Genomic DNA, 18,788 nt, shown 5'->3' with positions numbered 1-18,788 from the left:
TTTATTTATTATTTATTTCATGTATGTGAGTACACTGTAGCTGTCTTCAGACACACCGGAAGAGGCCATTGGATCCCATTACAGATGGCAGTGAGCTGGGAATTGAACTCAGGACCTCTGGAAGAGCAGTTAGTGCTCTTAACCGCTGAGCCATCCCTCCACCCCATCCTTAACACATTTGAAAGAAGTTCTAGATGTCTCAGGGAACAGTTTGGGTGATTTTTCTTCTTCTTTTTTTTAACTTTATTTTTATTTTGTGTGTATGGGTGCTTTGCGTGCATGTGCATGTACCATGTGTGTGTCTTATGCCCACAGAGGCCTAAGGAGGATATTAAATCCCCTGGAACTAGAGTTATACGCAGTTGTAAGCTGTGATGTAGGTGCTGGAATTGCAAGCCACCATACGGACGCTGGGAATTGAACCCAAGATCCTCTGCAAGAGCAGACAGCGCTCTTCACCTCTGAGCCATCTCTCCAGCCCCTGGGAAATTGTTTCTAATCCTTCCTGTTTGGTTGAAAAGCTAAGATAACCAACCATCCCTCATTAGAAACCAGTGGGTGAGACTAGGCTGCGTGGGGCTCTGCTGTTCAAAGGGTTTAGTTTTTTTTTTTCCCAAGTACTCTGGGCTGAGCCTTTTTGCAATGTGCACAAAGAAATTGTTGCTGTAATTGCCAGGGTGCCAATGTCTCCAGGCAAATGAAGCACATTCATGTCCCTTTTCTCTGCCTACTGAGCAGGAATAAAGGGTGCAGTGGGACCATTCCTGCCAATCCTTGGGGCTGCCATGGGAACCCATGGTAGACTTCCCAGCAGTTCAGGGGCCAGCCTTGCCAAAATCGAGAACATAAAAGTTTATGTGGCCTGACGAAAGAGATTTACGTCGCGTAATAATGGGAGACAAAGACAGACGGTGTAAAAAGATGTAGACCTTTGAGTAGTTTTCTGTTCCAGGCCGGAGACTGGTCAGGGTCCACATCGAGTGCTCGACGCTACCCTCAGTGATACTTCTCTTTCCAAGACATCCACCTGGCTAGTATGCTGTGAGGGGGCTGAGGGCTCTTCCTTTCCTTCTCTTATTGGGAAAGATCCAAGCCAGTGGTTATGCAATCAAGAAGGACATTTCTAGGATCCACTCCCTTAATCTCCTCATTGAAATTCAGGAAGCTGTGTGCCTGCCCCTGGCTGAAGTGCAGTTTGGCCGAGCTTTTGTTCCACTTATGAATACTTCTTGCTGGAAGTCCATCACCCAGAGGCCAGCTCTCCCAACGCCGGACAACAGCAGAGGTAAGCATTAAGACATTAAACTGCAAAGTAGGAGAGTCTTTTGTAATCTCATGTTCCCGTTTTTGTGTTGAAAAGGTGGAGCTCGCCTCTGTTTGGGACTCATAAAGTTGCTGGTGGAAGTTGAAATGTACTATATCTGAAGACTCAGATGGAGTCTAAGTGTGCTGAATCTAAATGAGTTTGGGTGGTTTAATTTGTGTTGAGAATTAGGGGGTTTATTCCTTTTTGAGTTCACAGCTCTAGAGTATGAGCGTATTCCTTTAAGAAAGTGTTTGCTTAAACCAGACCTGATAGTGTTTACCCAAACAGAAGTTTAAGGCCAGCCTGGGCCACACACAGTGATACTTTGTCTCAAGAGAAAAATTTCCGAAGCAATTTCTTGATAAGGACTTACTACAGTTGGAGAGTTTTCAGTTGTCAATGTCCATGATGATTTCATTGCGTAGGAGGGAATGTGATCTGAGTCTGTTCATGAGTCTCCTCTTGGGTGTGTGTCACTCTCGGTACCATGCCTGTTTCCAGCGCCATGACACGGGAGGGGCAGTTCAGGGAGGATCTGGGCTATGACCGGATGCCCACACTGGAGAGGGGTCGGCAGGATGCAGGACGGCAGGACACAGGCAGCTACACGCCTGACTCAAAGCCCAAGGACTTGCAGCTGTCGAAGAGGTTGCCCACGTGCTTCAGCTACAAGACATGGGTATTCTCTGTGTTAATGGGGGTGAGTAACTCAATACTGGGTCAGAGGACAGCAAACACCATGTCCCTTTAGTGCTGGGCATGTCCTATAGAGCGAAAACCCTGATAGACTGGGAATTACTGTCCCTTTCTTTCTTTCTTTCTTCCTTTCTTCCTTTCTTCCTTCCTTCCTTCCTTCCTTCCTTCCTTCCTTCCTTCCTTCCTTCCTTCCTTCCTTCCTGTTCTTTCTTTCTTTCTTTCTTTCTTTCTTTCTTTCTTTCTTTCTTTCTTTCTTTCTTTCTTTCTTTATTTCTTTATTTCTTTCTTTTTTGTTTTTGAGACAGGGTTTCTCTGTGTAGTTCTGGCTGTCCTGGAACTCTGTAGACCAGACTGGCCTTGAACTCAGAAATTGCCTGCCTCTGCCTCCCAAGTGCTGGGATTACAGGCATGAGCCACCACGCCCAGCTCCTTTTTCTCTTTCTTGCTTTTTCTTTCTTTTTTCCCAATTTTTGGAGACACAGTTTCTCTGTGTGGCCCTGGCTGTCCTAGAACTTGCTCTGTAGACCAGGCTAGCCTCAAACTCCGAGATCCACGTGCCTCTGCCTCCCAAGTGCTGGAACTAAAGGTGTGCGCCATCACTACCACTAGTAGCAGTTATTTTGTTTGTGTCCTATCAGTTACTTTTCTCAGTATCTGCCACGGGGGCCTATACCCCTAAACTGTACTTATCCTGAGACTTCAGGTTACTGTGACTACATGTCCCCATCCCCCAGTACATGAGTGGTCTGTGATGTGAGAGGCCAGCCTCATGCTAAAGGATAGCTCTATGGAGTGACTAACAAGGGCTGTGTGGCCACAGCTGGGGTCAGGACCATGGAGCAGGAATTGCTCCAGAAGCCACAGGACTATGGATGGGGATCATGAGGGACTACGGAAAGGGCTAAATTGGATGTAGCTACAGAGCAGATCTTTGCTAGCCCAAGGTGAAGCAGTACCATATGGGATCCCAGGACACAGTCTTGTGGCTAATTGGTTAATATGGGAAACATGAGCTTGCAGTCAAAGGCTAGGTGTTGCCCCTCAAGTGTCTTATCATCAGACAGAGCCTGTTGTAACCTGAGTCTATGTTGCTCTTTTGCAGAGCTGCCTTCTCGTGACCTCTGGGTTTTCTCTCTACTTGGGGAACGTGTTCCCTTCCGAGATGGATTATTTGCGCTGTGCAGCAGGCTCTGTAAGCACTGATTACTCAGCCACATCAGCACCCCAGTTCTCCCATTGTGGGTCTGAGGCTCTGTGATCTAGGGTTAAGTAGGTTTCTGTCAACTACTCTCATGACTTACCAGGCCTGACTCCTGTGTGGGAAACAACACTTTTGTTCCTGGCCTGGTGTGGTGTTTTGGTGCTCTAGCTGTCTTGGATACCATCAAGGGACTTTTAGGGTTGAGGGAGATCCTCGTATCCATTCGGTAGATTGACAAAGATGGTCTGCCTGTGTGACTCAGATTATTGTGGAGGCTTGAGCATTGTAACACATGATTGTCTTAGTTTTATGCTGAGCTGAGCTAAGACCCAAAGTCTTCAGCTTGGTAGCCAAGAGCTCTAACCCTGAGCTGCACCTGGCCCACAATGCATGGTTTTAGGGTTAGCATCATGTCCAGGGCCCAAGACTCGGGTGAACTCTTGGATCACTTAGATTCTGGTCTCTTTACAGTGCATCCCCTCAGCAATTGTGAGCTTCGCTGTTGGGAGGAGAAATGTCAGTGCGGTAAGTTAAGCCTTCAGAACAGACTCTGCAGACTGAGACCCCAAAATACTGAGGTGTGGAAAGCAAATGTTGTCTTTATTCCTTTAGTATTTTTTTTAAAGGATGAAATCCTGCTTTTTTTTCCCAGATTCCCAACTTTCAGATATTGTTTGTCTCCACATTTGCTGTTACCACTACGTGTTTAATCTGGTTTGGATGTAAACTGATCCTGAATCCGTCAGCCATAAATGTGAGTCACTGGGAGTGGATGTGGGTCACAGAGGGTTTCCTGTTTTTACCTGAGTCTTTGACTTTGCTCTGATCTCAAATGCTGCTCTCACAGAGCAGGGGTAAGCCCTGGTTTTCCTGCACTTCTGAAGGAATCATCTCTACTGAATTTTGAGTCTATTCTATTGGACAAAATCTATTGCTGGGTGACATTTTAGTGTCTGTTTCCCAACAGTGTCAGGCCTGGGATGCAGCTCAGGGACAGAACACATACTTCTAGCATATTCAGTGCTCTGGAATTTAGCCCATTACCATACATGTTCAAACACACACACACACACACACCACAATAGCAATATACTACTGTATCCCATCAAATCTATGATACTGTTGGTTGTAAGGCACATGCACACACACATGTGCACACACATACAACACAACAAAATAGCAGCATACTATTGTATTTCATCAAATCGATGATGCTGTTGGTTGTAAGGCTTTCTAACATCTTATGTGCTACTGAGAAAAGTGAGAAAAATCTACTCAGATTGTGATACTCAATGAAAAGAAATGGCACCAGGAATAAGGATGTCCTACCTAGTCTTGTGAGAACAAAATTTCAAGGACTACCCAGGCTGCTGTATGCAGAAGAGAAGCTGCTGACTGGATACTGGGATTATTGAGTGTGTGTGTAGTAAGTTGCCAGATATGAAATATATATGTATGAAATATATATCTATATCTATATATATGAAATATATATGATATATTTGCACCACTCAAGTTGAAAATACACTCTACACACAGATGCTTTACAGAACTAAATGTGTAGAGCTGGGTGTGTTAGCACATGGCTGTTATCCCAGCATGAGGAGCCAGAAGGAGGAAGATCAGGAGTCCCAGGTCAACCTTGGCTATATAGTTAAGTTTGAGAACATTCTGAGCTGTATGAGACCATGTCTCAAGAAACAAGCAAACATACAAACAAACAAAACATATAAAATTCCTGGAAATATGTCTAAGAAGAGATTACAAACTATGAGACATATCTTTAAAAATTTATTCTATGTTTTACCTGCATGTATGTCTGCATACTATGTGTGTGCCTGGTGCCAATGGAGGCCAAGAGAGGGTAAATGACATATATATTAAAAGACATCCAGAACAAACAGAAGGTGAGACCATGCGCCAGGGCAGGTCACAGTGAGAGGCTCCTCTTCAGCTCCTCCTGCCGGTCTGTCTAGGACTTGGTTCAGGGGAAGAAGGAGAAGGATTCCTCAATGTCCTCCCACAGCCCAAACTACTAGAAAGCAATCCTAATAGAAGAGTAGGCTGGCCGTGGGATTATGACTGTCATAGATACAGTCATCCCAGAGTCACATCATACTGAGGGCTTCAGGATGTCTAGCACACCTGTGACTAAAAAGCATGCTCAAGGGGCCGGAGCAATGGCTCAGCAGTTAAGAATACTGGCTGCTCTTCCAAGGTCCTGGTTCAATTCCCAGCACCCGCATACATAACCATAGGTCCATGGGCCCTGATGCCCTCTTCTGGTGCACAGACATTCATGCAGACAAAATCCCCATAGATGTAAAATGAATAAATAAATCTTGTTTTTAAGTGTGCATGAAAGGTCAGAGCCATGGCATGACACTTCAAACTTGGATTGGATCATTTGAGGTGGGAAGACCTACTGTAACTCTGGGCCACGCCTTCTGGTGACAGCCCACATAAAAGACATGAAAGAAGGCAGCCTTTGCCTTTTGTCTGCTTTCTCTCACTTGTACTGGCAAGTTCATCTGTCCTGTTACTAAGATGTTCCTTTGCGCATATTAGAACCCACTCTGTGGGGATTCCAACAGAGACTAAAGGCCAGCAGCTCTCTAGGATTCTAACACTAGACTGAATTGGGGATCTCATAGACTGAATCACTAGCAGATCCTTGGCCTTTCTGTCTGGATACATCCATCGATGGACTACTCTGACCACAGCTAGTCCCTATAATAAAGCACACACACACACACACACACACACACACACACTCACGCACATTCATTTAATCAGTCTTTTCCTCTAGGACAGTGATTCTCAACCTTTCCTAATGCTGCACCCCTTTAATGTATTCCTTATTTTGTGGTGAAACTCCCCACCCATAAAATTATTATTATTTTGCTTCTTCATAGCTGTAATTTTGCTCCTGTTAGAACATAATGTGAATATCTGTGTTTTCTGATGGTCGTGACTGACCCCTGTGAAAGGGCCCTTCAACCCACAAAGGGGATCATGACTCACAGGTTGAGAATGGCTTCTCTAGAGAACCCAGACTAACACAGTTAGTGTAGCCTGTCAGTATCTTTGAAGCTCCAAACCACAGTGGGAGTTGACCTCTCACCAGCAGGGAAAGGAGTCTATCCTCTGCCTTCAAGGCACCCACACCCCAAGTCAGCAGGCATGGGGCCTCAGATAGCAGCGGTGAGGTCTCTGCCACAGGCTAGGCCAGTGTTCTGCTGGTTCAGAGCATCTCTCCACTAGACATCTTCACTACCAGCCTGAGGGTCTGTGTCCCTGACCTCACTACCTTAAATGTATTGACTCACAGTTCCGGGTCAGAGGAAGGCAGAGGCAGCAACTTCCTGTTTCCATTCATATCTTCTCAGCCAGATAATTTTGGAAACTCCTCTCCTGCCTGTGTCCCTGCTAAGGCTTGGCTTCCTTGTCAGTTACCTGTCCTCATGCTAGCTCAGTTTGAGGTGATTACCACATCATCTTTTTCACAGCAGGACTAGTCCACATGACTTTTCCAAGAGGCACCCAAAGGACCATCCATCTATTTATCTGGCACAGAAAAATCATTTACAGACCAATGTTTGGTGAACCAATTAATTTATTGGCATTATTCACACCAGGGAGTCAGGTGTGACCTCATATAGTCTTGAGATGGGGGAGGCTCAGAGGGAATGTTGATAGGGCAGATCTCATGAAGGTCTCCTGTGTGTACAATGCTCATATACAGCCCACAGAAAACAGCTACACGTTAGCTCACTTTTGGTTGAAATGGCTTGTTCTTAGTTACTCTACATTATGTGAAATACCCACTTTGAGGTCATGCCTACCCTTGTATTATTCCCATCTGATAAAGCAACAGCCTTGACCTTAGTTACTCCATCTTGGTTGGAAGTGCCAAGATAGAGTGACTGAACCTACATCTTGTTTATACAATTAAAAAAAAAAAAAACCCTCATGTCCCAAGATGTACAAATTGCTAACTGATTTTTTTTTTTGAGCTGGCGAATGACACCTGAACTATCTGAGAAACTCCGGGAACATGAGCTTCTCAGACACACTAGATGGGCCCCCTCACTGGGACTATAAAAGAAGGATCACCCCAAGACCAAAGCACAGCAGGCACACTGACTGGTCACTTAGTGACTCTTTCAAGAAAACTAGCACAGGAAAGATCTGCCCACACTCCTGTGCTGAGCTTTATCGACTGCAGGCTGGCTTTTCTGCCAATCACACCAACCCACTTCAAACACATCCTTGAAATAGCCTGCCACCCAGACCCACATTTGATAGCCTCTTGCCTGAGCATTTCTGCAAGTTGGTAAGACTTCTTATCCAGTCCCTTATAGACTTGGCACATGGTGTCAACTCTGCCTCCTCCAACTTCATTATTGCCCAATCCGGTAATGCGCTTGGTCACAGGTGATTGCCTCAGCTCTGATGTAGTCTCCCCCACATTTTGATGAAAAAAAAATCTCATTTTTATTGCTCTTTGGCTCTTCTTGCTCCTGAAGATCTGTCTCTTACATCATGCTGCTCGGTCTGTACTGGGTGTGTGGGTATAAGCTGTGTATGTCTACCGGTCCCCTTTACCCTGGCCCTGGGGGTGACCAGACCTTGTAGAAGGGCTAAAATAGTTTTCTTTGGCTCTGGGCTTTTTGGTCTGGTAGGGCTGGGTACACAAGGCAAGCAGTCTTCTGTAGCCACCACTCCTCGTAGCTCTCTGGAGAAGCTGCACTCCATGACTCAGTCTACTTCTGACTGTCATGGGCTCCTCTTGTACCTAGACAGATTATACCCACACTCCCAGGGCAGTGTACAAGCAGATGTGACAGGAAGACAGGAAAGCACCTTCAGTGTGGCTTCCACAGAAAAGAACAAGTCAGATGGGAGAGACAGATGATTGACCTCCAGCTTAAATAGTTTCCAAGGCTGCTAGAGTCAGGACTCTCCCTTGTTGCCTGAATCCTGCCCTGGGGTGACAGGCAGGTAGATAGAGACCCAGTTGGGTTATATGGGGTTGAGGGGGGTTGAATATAGTGTTATTTGCCAACCCTAGTCATTAGTTGTCCCTAGAAAGATCAAGGCTCTCCAGGATCTGCATGTCCATATGCCCAGCTTCAGAATACATACAAAAAGTGAAGTATGTAGGTAATGTAGCACACTTCTGGTTTTAAGAGGGTTTCTTTGTGTGTGTGGTATGTATGGTGCATACGTGCGTGGTGTGTGTGTGAGTGTGTGTGTATGAGTGTGTGGTGTGTGTGTGTGAGTGAGTGAGTGTGTGTGTGTGTGTGTGTGTGTGTGAGTGTGTGCTGGTTGTTGTTACTGTTGTTTTGTTTCTGGTAGAACAGGGTCTCACTATGTAGCCCTGGATGCCCTGGTTGACCTGGAACCTGATATGTAGACCAGGCTGGCCTTGAACTCACCAAGCTCTGCCTACCTCTGCCTCCCAAGTACTGTATTTAGGTGTATATCACCACGCCTTGCTAGATAAGAGTTTTTATGTATTTGTACTTTTGATTAGTTGTCTTCCGAGATACTGGTTTATCTATTTCTTCCCTCAAGGCTGTCATTACTTTGTATATTTTGAGGTTCTTTTAGTCATACATTATTGTGCAGTCTTTCCCTTACAAATTTATTTTTGAAACTATACCTGTAGCATACACCTATAATTCCCACAACTTGTGAGGCTGGAACAGGACTGTGAGTTCAAGACTAGCCTGGACTACCTCAGCCATGTAGTGAGACTGTTTCAAAAAAGGCTGTGGGCATAGTTCAGTGGTGCAGCACAATGTGTTTACCACACAGGGGCCCTCAGGTCTAGTTCCTAGGACTGCATACTGAGTATGTCACATTTTTATTCATTTATTAATTCGGCAGGGCCCAGGAGCAAGTTCCAGGTCTTGTGCATGCTGGGCTTGTGCTTCGAAAGTGTGAACATGTATGTAACTGCTGACACACCTGGCCTCGAGGTGCTTCTGCCATCCTCCGAGCCGCATGTTTGCAGTTTTTGGGAATTGCCCATGGAGCTGAACATGCTGAGAACATTTGTGCTCATATTTTGTGTGTGCTTAGATTGGGGAGGGAGACACAGCTCAAAGGCTTCCTGTAAGATGCAGTTTTGCTCCAAATGGGGCTGAAAAGTAGTTTATCATGAGCAAAATAGAAGCGACCAAGGCCCAAGAACACAAACTCAGGTTACTCACGATTAACTAGTGAGGGTATCATCAGGTAGGCAGGCCAGTGGTGTGTAGGTGGGGACGTCACTTTCATACTTTGCAGATATTCTAACTTATTCAGCTTTATAGTACTGGAAACTAGAGGTCTTTTAAATTACACATTCCAAATGATTTCCCTGGGAGTCACAGAGGTGTTACGCCAGACAGAGATGCTGGTACCGAGCCACTGTTCTCAGACTAACGACAGGCCCAGACGGTGTCTGTTATGCAGACACCACCTGGAAGTGGACAGCTGCACCATTACAACCCCTTTCTGGGACAACCCTGAAAGATGCAGTGAAGGAAAATTGTCAGAGTGGGCAGAGCTCTGGGCACTACAGATGGTATTACGGTTTGTTCAGAAGAAGAAATGGCTAAATGTACAATTGTTCACTGACTCGTTGGCTGGGTGGTCATGGACTTGGAAAGCTCGTGATTGGAAAATTGATGAGGAAGACATCTGGGGAAAAAGTATGTGGACAGATCTCTACCAATGGGCAAAGGATGTGAAGATATTTGTGTCCCATGTAAATGCTCACCAAAAGGTGACTTCAGCCGAGGAGGAGTCCAATAATCAAGTGGATAGGATGACCTGTTCTGAGGACAGTCAGCCTCTGTCCCCAGCCAACCCTGTCATTGCTCAGTGGGCACATGAACAAAATGGCCATGGTGACAGAGATGCAGGTTATGCTTGGGCTCAACAACACGGACTGCCACTCCCTGGGCCGAGCATATACAAACGATCACAGACTCTCTATCCACCTCATTCCTGTTCTCTACAGTCATGAAGTTGTAGTTATTCAGTCAATGTATGCGATTTCCTGCCCAGATGAGACTTCTAGAGGGAGCTTGAGCTTCTAGGCCTAGAGACCTATGCCGTGTTCTCCAATAAACCATTCAGTTAAGAGTAGTTTTTAAAACAATACCTGGGGCTTGTGATATGGCTTAGCAGATACAGGTGCTTGCTGCTAAGACTAACGACCTGAGTTCAATCCCCAAGACCCACAGGTGGAAGAAAATAACTCACTCCTACAAGTTTTGTCTTCTGACCTCCATGGGCATGCATGCTATGACTGATGCTCTACCCCAGTGAATATATGAATATATGAATATATATATATATATATATATATATATATATATATATATATATATATATATATATATATATATGTGTGTTTTCTTGAGACAGGATTACAGGATTAGACAGGGTTTCTCTGTATAGCTTTGGCTATGTCCTAGAACTCACTCTGTAGACCAGGCTAGCCTTAAACTCATCATAGAGATCCATCTGCTCCTGCCTCCCAAGTGCTGGGATTAAAGGTGTACATGCAGCTAGCAGTTAGCTGCTGCCACCAACAGGCTCCAATGAATAAATTTAATTCCTAAATTTAAGTATCAAAAAGGTTGACAATGTACAGACAGAGAGGAAGAGGGAGGGAGAGAAAGAGGGAAAGAGAGAGAGGGAGAGGAAGAGGGAGAAAGGGAGAGGGAGAGGGAGAGAGAGGGAGATCAACTAAACTAAAAAGTAGACCAAACAGAAGAAAGACAGTGTGCTGCCATGATTTATTCAGACCTGCGACAAGGAGAGCAGATTAGGCAGCCGGAGGAAGATGGCAGCTTTCTGGGGGGAAAGCCCAGCTTGGCTAAGGTACATGCTTCCTTTGCAGATTAATTTCAACCTCATCCTGCTCCTGCTGTTGGAACTCCTCATGGCGGCCACAGTGATCATCTCAGCCCGGTCCAGTGAGGAGCCCTGCAAGAAGAAGAAGGTGGGTCTCCCACAGCCGCCCGCTCATGCCCCTGAGCTGGCTCTCGATGCGAGGCCGTGAGTGGGAGGGGACCGGTGGGGGTTGAGGGACTGTGAGTGAAGTCTAGGGAGGCGATGATACAGCCACATAGACCCCAGTGTCCTTCCAGTCCTGTCCTGCCTTCAGGAGTTTCACTGAAGACCAGTTCTACCAAAACTGTTGGCAAGCTACAGTTGCGGTGGCTGGGCACATCCACATGCAGGGGAAATGTCTGCCCTTGGATTGTCCCCCCATGTGAGGGGCTGTAACGTTGAGGCATTTAGAAGTATAACTCCTGCCCATGACAAGTGGCACCCATGCCCCCACCTTCTGTGGCTCCAGGAGGATTTCCTTTTCTCTAGGGTTCCATCTCGGACGGCACTAACATCCTGGATGAAGTGACTTTTCCTGCTCGGGTCCTAAAGTCCTACTCTGTAAGAAAAGCCTCCCTCTTCTTTCTCTTGTTTCATTTTGACACAGTCTGGCTACGTAGCTTAGGCTTGCACTGAGCCCTCAGCCTTCCTGACTCAGCCTCCCACGAGCCGCATCACAGCCCGTGCACCTGCATCGCCGCGTTGGGCTGGTGATGCTAGGGAACTCCACCTTCATTCTGGTCAGGCTCTGCCCATGAGCCTCCCTGTGGGTCAAGTGGGGCCCCCCGTCACCATACCCTCCACCTCCTTGGCTTTCTCTAGTGCTTTCTCCACAGTCAACCTGAACAAACCAGAGAAGGGTCTGAGCCCATGGCCTGCCTTGGGGAAGGCTGTGTCTGTACACCACATTCTGGGACTTCAAGGGTATCTCTTTTCTCCCCTTTTCGTCACCAGTGCGGTGGCCTACCAAGGTAACTTTGTTAATGTTTCTCCAGGTGGTAGAAGTAATTGCTGGTGTCTCCGCTGTCCTCGGTGGGGTGATTGCTCTAAATGTAGAGGAAGCTGTCTCGGGCCCACATCTCTCGGTGGCACTTTTTTGGATTTTAGTGGCTGTGAGTACTTCCTGGATGGTCGCCTTGTCCATGTATAGCTAGCTAGTTAGACATGGCTGCAGCCACAGTTCTGCTAGCCTCCTTAGACCCTACGTGGCTGGGTGTTTTTTGTTTTTGTTTTTTGTTTTTGTTTTGTTTTGTTTGTGTGTGTGTGTGTGTGTGTGTGTGTGTGTGTGTGTGCATTTTCACAATGTTGGTAACATTCAGATAAGAAAGCACACAGGAGAGACACCTCCCTCTCCCAAAGACTCTGGGAACAGAGGATTAAATGTATTTGTATGAAATTTTATCTTAACAGCTAGGTATTCTGCTGCTTACCTATTTTTCTAAGAAATCCACTTGTCTTAGAGTTTTATTGCTGTGATGGGGCACCATGACCATGGCAACTCTTATAAAGAATAACATTTAATTGGGGCTGGCTTACAGGGTCAGAGGTTCAGTCAGCACCATGGCGGGAAGCATGGCAGCCTCCAGGCAGACACAGTGCTAGAGAAGGAGCTGAGAGTTCTGCATCTTGACTAGCAGGCAGCCAGGAGGAGACTCTCTTCCACACTGGGCGGAGCTTGGTCACTAGGAGCCCTCAAGGTCTGCCTACACAGGGACACGTCTCCCCCAACAAGACCATACCTCCTAACAGTGCCACATCCCACGGGCCAAGTGTATCACAGCACCAAACCAATTATATTTTAAAAACCTTGTGTGAGGCTCAGGGTCCACATCTCTGTCAAGTCCATGGAGGTGCCAAAGCCAAGGGGCACCCCTGTGCACAGAGACTGACAAGGAGGCACAAGAATTCCCAGTTTGGGTTTTAGATCATGAAGCAAAAGGTCTCTCTTCATAATGCTTTTGGGACAACTGCACAGTGCTGCAGCTAGATCCGCACTTGGCTGTAGTGCACCCTGTTGCCCGAGTATGCAGCACACGTTTGAATGACCAGGCTAAAAACAGAAAGCAAGCGCAGGGCTGGAGAGATGGCTCAGCGGTTAAGAGCACTGACTGTTCTCCCAGAGGTCCTGAGTTCAACTCCCAGCATACCACATGGTGGCTCACAACCATCTGTAATGGAACCCGATGTCCTCTTCTGGGGTGTCTGTCTGAAGATAGCTACAGTGTACTCACATACATACATACATACATACATAAAAACATTTTTAAAAGCAGAGAGCACAGAACATGACAGATATCATCAAGGTCATCCAGGGGACGTTGTCATTTGTGTAGGCTTTCTATAGGAGACTTGACTGGTTTGGTCGAACAACAAGCAGCTACCAAACCTGTGAGAGGCTGTCATGAGCCTAGGACACTTCGCAGCCTGAGGTAGCCCTGGCTTTCCCCCTACTAGACAGAATGGTGAAATCATCAGGGCTGGAGTACACGCAGAGGGTTTGACCTTTTGAAATACCAGTCTCTAAGTTTTTCTGTTCTCTTCCCAGTGTTTTCCAAGTGCCATTGCCAGCCATGTGACAGCGGAATGTCCCAGCAAGTGTCTGGTAGGTGAGGCCCAGTCCTTCCATTATGCCCTGGGTCACACTTTGGGTGTGGCTCAACAAGGGTTTAGAAGGAGAGTCCATGTGGGACCAGTTGGAGCGGCCAGGGCAGGGCCCACTGCCCAGCAGAGGATCCATAACTGTCCTGGAGCCCCAGTGACCCAGCTGTTTCTGAAAACAAGAAACGAAAACTTTAGGTTGGGAAGCCAGAAATTCCTGTACCTAAGCCAGAGATGGAGGAAGAGACCGGCCTTTCAGCTTCATCCCCTCTCCTGTGGGGCTGGTTCGCTCTGTTAGCAACTGTTGGTCTTTGGGCCTAGCAGATCTGCAAAGGAGTCTGTGCTGGGTCATCTGGCCCTGACACGCTGGGGGCGGGGGTGGGGGTGGGTTAGAAGATAAATCTCTGAAGAGTGGGAGAACTAAGTAGCACACAGGAGCTGATTTTTTTCATCACATTAGAGGGTTATATGTGAGATTCAAAAACTCCCATGTCATACCCGGCACTGAGTGAGCAAGCACAGAGTTTATCTAGACTCACATATGGCCTCACAGGTAGGCAGGTGAATGCTGCCATACTACCACCCGACAGTCCGCTTCCCTTCCAGGTGGAGGTTCTGATCGCCATCAGCAGCCTCACATCCCCACTGCTATTCACTGCCTCTGGGTATCTGTCCTTCAGCGTGATGAGAATCGTGGAGATTTTTAAAGATTACCCGCCAGCCATCAAAGTAGGTGTCCATTCTGTTTTGAAACTCTTTGGAAAGAGAGCCACTTACTGACAGGGCCAAGGAGGTGGCTATGGGCTTCCACTGCATTCCTGGCAGTGGCCAGAACAAATGGGTACTCACCTGAACAAAAGTGGCTTTGCCTGGTTTGCTGTGGGTGCGGTGGGTTGCGTGTGGAGTGAGGTAGGATCAAATAATGCCTTTTCTGTATTGGTTCTGCCCCCACTGACTGCTCTGGTTTCTACTCATTGCTTTGGTTTTCCCTGCTTATTTTTTTATTATTTTTCTACCTGTCTTAGCTCAGCCCTGTAATGGGCCCTCATTTCTTTCATCATGACTGGGGCTTCCCTCTGTCTTCTGACTACCCATGGGCATCTCATCTCCAGACAGCCCACTGGGATCTCAGTCAACCTTGTATTAAGTTCATAGGAAGATCTAAGGGTTGGAAGTGTTCTGACTTCGTACCTTTCACATAGGATATTGCTTCCTCTAGGGCCCCAGCATATTTCAGAGCTTCCTCAGGCTCAAACACACACAGATGGATTGACCACATCTTAGATGCTTGGTATTTGTTTCCAGAATGAGCGCTTCCCCTCCCAGAATGCATTTCGAGGAACCTCGAGTGCTCATTGGAAGGCAGTGCAGCTCCAGGGAGATGTTCCTTTAGGGCTCCCTTGTGCTCACACACACTTAAGACTGATGGAGGCATGAGTGTCACACTCTTCTGGAAGGAATGTCAAGCTCTGACACTTCAACCCTTCACCCTTTCACAATTAGACGGCCCCAAAGTAAGAACAGCCCTCTCCACATCAAAGTCCCATTGTCAAGTCTGAGAGGAGCAACGTAATCACGGGATGTTAATATTCACCTCATATTGATCTGCATGACTGTTTTAGAGCAGGCTGGCTCACATGTTGGTCTGTTCAGGTTGGGGAAACCCTGTCCCCTGTCTGGAGTGTGGCCCCACCTGTTCGTCTGTTCACAAGGGTCCTGAGGTGCATGCAGGACGGGGCCCTGAATCATTGTGGTTTGAGGCTGTGGCTCTCTGCATGCCTCCTGTTCCATGCACATCCCCTATGGGCTGATGCTAAAGGCTGATCTTTTCATGAGGAAGGAAGATAAGGACCAAGCTGGCATATTGCCAGACAGACTGCTTTGGTGTTGGTGAACACCACTGAGGATGCACAAGGCCTCCAGTATTTTTAGAGTATTGTTGACATTCTTCTTTCTATGCCAAACGTGACCCAGATGTGTCCACGGGACACCTTCCAGGTGAGCATTCCTGCAAAGACATCAGTCTTCCCAGGTGGGCACTGAAGACAGCCATGGCTCATCTTTTACGACCTTGACACAGACAGGAGCAGGACAGAGCTTAGACTCTGCCTCTGTGAGATCTCCCTGCTTCACTCCCTGGGTGACTTCTGAGCCTGTTCAGTGAACAGAGCTGGAAAGAGCTATGTGTTTCCAGACATGTGTTTGTGTTGCTTCCAATGCAAGCTGAACATTCTCAAGTTTTGTTTTTTGTTTTTTTCTCCTTCTTGACTTTTACTTGATGTTTTCTGTCTTTTTACCCTAACCCAAACACGATGTCTAGGGTAATTTTGTCTTAATTTTGACACATGAATGACCCACAATTATAAGAAACTAACATTGCTACCAAGAGACCATCTCCTCAGCCAGTCTGTATGTGTGTGTGTGTGTGTGTGTGTGTGTGGTTTGGTGGTTTTTTGAGATAGGGTTTCTCTCTGTAGCCCTAGATGTCCTGGAACTCTCTCTGTAGACCAGGCTCACAAAGATTCACCTGTCTCTGCTTCCTGAGTTCTGGGATTAAAGGCAAGTGCCACCATGGCCCAGCATGTGTGTGTGTGTGTGTGTGTGTGTGTGTGTGTGTGTCTGTGTCTGTGTGTTTAACATTAATCTCAGAAAGAATGACTCTCATATGTTGTGTGACAAAAGTCGCTTTTCTGTGTATGATTCTGCTTTTGATTTGGTAAGTGATGAAGTCCAGTCTGAATATAGTCAACATTAGGGACTGTTTCATTTTATATTATATTTTAAAATATACATTAGTGATATTTTAGAATTAACACATCTACATAGCTCAAAAGACAACAGACAAACTGAACACAAAATAAACTCTGAGGAGCAGAGGTGCCAGCCTGCTTCCTCGCCAGCTACACATTGTTATAATTTTATCTCTTCCCTACAAAGCAGGTTGGGCATTCTAATCCATTCTATGTCAGGGGTCATTTTTTAACCCAATAATTTATCCTGGTGTTTTGTAAGCACCCAGAGGGATCAGAGCTCTCCCGAGCTTCATTGCTCCATTCAAACGTTACCCCACAGGCCTGACAAGGACATAGGGTCACCACCTGGGTCCAGCCAAGGGCCCTCTGTTCAGAACCAACTGTAGTAATTTCAGGACTGTATTTACTACAGATATATATAACTGAAAATATTGGGCTCTCCTGCCATTTTCACACCCTCAGCATGAGCCGTAGGAGTCTCACAGGCTCTGTCTTCCCTACAGCAGTTGTTGGATTGGAGGAGTAGAAAAAATACAACCTGGGTCCTCTGTGTGCTTATTCACTAAATGGAAGGCAGCAGAATTGGTTGAACTGGAATGTTATGACTCAGATTACTGAAGCAAAAAAAAAAAAAATGCCTGTTTGGATTTCTAGGGCCCAGTGGTCATCAAGGGTGTTCTGGTTCTGTTGAAACCTGAGGTGAGGGGAACATTTGCAGGAGTCTTCCTGTGGGCCTGCTCACATCTTGGTCTTTCCTTCTAGTCCTATGATGTACTCCTGCTGCTCCTGCTGCTGCTGCTGCTGCTTCAGGGGGGGCTCAACACTGGCACCGCCATCCAGTGTGTGAGCTTCAAAGTCAGCGCCCGGCTGCAGGCTGCATCCTGGGACCCCCAGTCGTGTCCCCAGGAGCGGACAGCAGGTGAGGTGAGTAGCCTGCCTTCCCAGGATGCCCCATTCTGGGTCCTCAGAGGCTCCTTGTGAGGTAATGAACCCTTCCACTAATGTCCTTCGATGTTTGTTGTGATGTTTTGGAGTTTGTTTTATTTGAAGTATTAATAAAGTTTGAACTAGGTTTTTAACGGACTAAATGCGTACAAACCCATTCATGAAAAATACCATGGCTACGGGGCTTTCAGCTTCGCTCTCAGAGCACAGAAAAAGTCTTCCAAAGTCTCCCACAGACAATGCCATGCTTCGTAGGGAAGGGCTGTCCCTGCCTGGCCTGTAGCTATTCCTATTCTGTGACCAGTGGGCTGGGAGAAGCCAGGGTCACCCGGATGATACTCCCCCTGCCCACCCCACCCCTCCTACATTCGATACCCCCACCCTGAGGTTGGGCCTGCTAGCTTCTTCCTGCACTATCTATGCCTATAGTGTCTTCCTGAACAAACTTGCCCACTGCCATCAAGGAAGTGACCTGGTCTGTGCCCAAGGAGATGTCCAGGCAGGCTCCCATCTCGGTCTTGGGTCTGTGTCCTGACCAGCAGGCCGCAGAGCCAGCTGAACAGGTTGCCAGATTCTAGATTCCAGAACTGGCCATCTTAGAAGTTCAGAGTGAGTGTGCAAGCTAGCGGTCACCCATCTCGTGTCTGGAGGTTCGTGTCTGCCTCCTTTGATTCCTTTACTGTCGTTACACATCCATCTAAATCCCACCCTATTGCACGCAGGCGAACACTATGGGAAGGGACATGGGGATTTCTAAGATGCCTTGTCCCTTCTCACGTGTCTTCCCTTCTCCTTACTTTCACATGTAAAGAAGTTTACATTCCAGAACATGTCAGATCCGCCCAGAATCAGCCGAATCTACCTTCCTTCCAGGGCTGACCCTGATGAGGTGACATTGTCCTTGTCTTTTATCACAGGTGGTTCGGGGCCCCCTCAAGGAGTTTGACAAAGAGAAAGCCTGGAGAGCTGTGGTGGTACAAATGGCCCAGTGACTACGGGAGAAAGAAACTGAGTCTGGGTGTCTGCGCGGCACACAGCGTGCTCCACCGTACGGACTCTAACCATCACACAGCTATTCTCTAACATACTCTTTCCCTCCCGTGAGGGCAGCCCAGTGGCTTTCCATTTCCTGAAGTAGTTTAACTTTGAAACAGGCAAATGTTGAGTGTTGGGCCCTGTTAGGTCAGTCGTGTGCATCTCAGGTGGCCCTGATGGCCAGGGTGATGTTGATTTCCCAGCCCTCCTCACTTCCTGGGTTGACCCTCATTCACCAGGATCCGGTGTTTTGGCTTAGGGTACTTCCATGTCTTCACATGCTTGCCGCAGTGCGGGGATAGTTTGGCTGTAAGACTCACTGCTGATTTGTATACTGACTCGCCAGACCTCAGAGGAC

The 18,788-nt window shown here is 47.1% G+C and overlaps 1 protein-coding gene across 1 annotated transcript; it reads left to right on the top strand.

The window, feature by feature from the left end:
- The first annotated feature begins 1,218 nt into the window (after window positions 1-1,218).
- On the top strand, window positions 1,219-18,387 carry Mlc1 (modulator of VRAC current 1). Its single transcript, XM_052161307.1, is given in 13 exon segments — window positions 1,219-1,267; window positions 1,270-1,285; window positions 1,808-2,006; window positions 3,105-3,194; window positions 3,675-3,728; window positions 3,856-3,957; window positions 11,107-11,208; window positions 11,589-11,660; window positions 12,095-12,211; window positions 13,645-13,701; window positions 14,304-14,426; window positions 17,213-17,374; window positions 18,313-18,387. Coding segments are annotated over 13 exon segments (1,218 nt in total).
- Window positions 18,388-18,788: the final 401 nt, after the last annotated feature.

The sequence above is a fragment of the Apodemus sylvaticus genome, chromosome 17 (assembly GCF_947179515.1).
Source record: "Apodemus sylvaticus chromosome 17, mApoSyl1.1, whole genome shotgun sequence".
Classification (NCBI taxonomy): Eukaryota; Metazoa; Chordata; class Mammalia; order Rodentia; family Muridae; genus Apodemus; species Apodemus sylvaticus.
The sequence above is the reverse complement of the archived record's forward strand: the minus strand, read 5'-3'. Positions and strand labels throughout refer to the sequence as shown.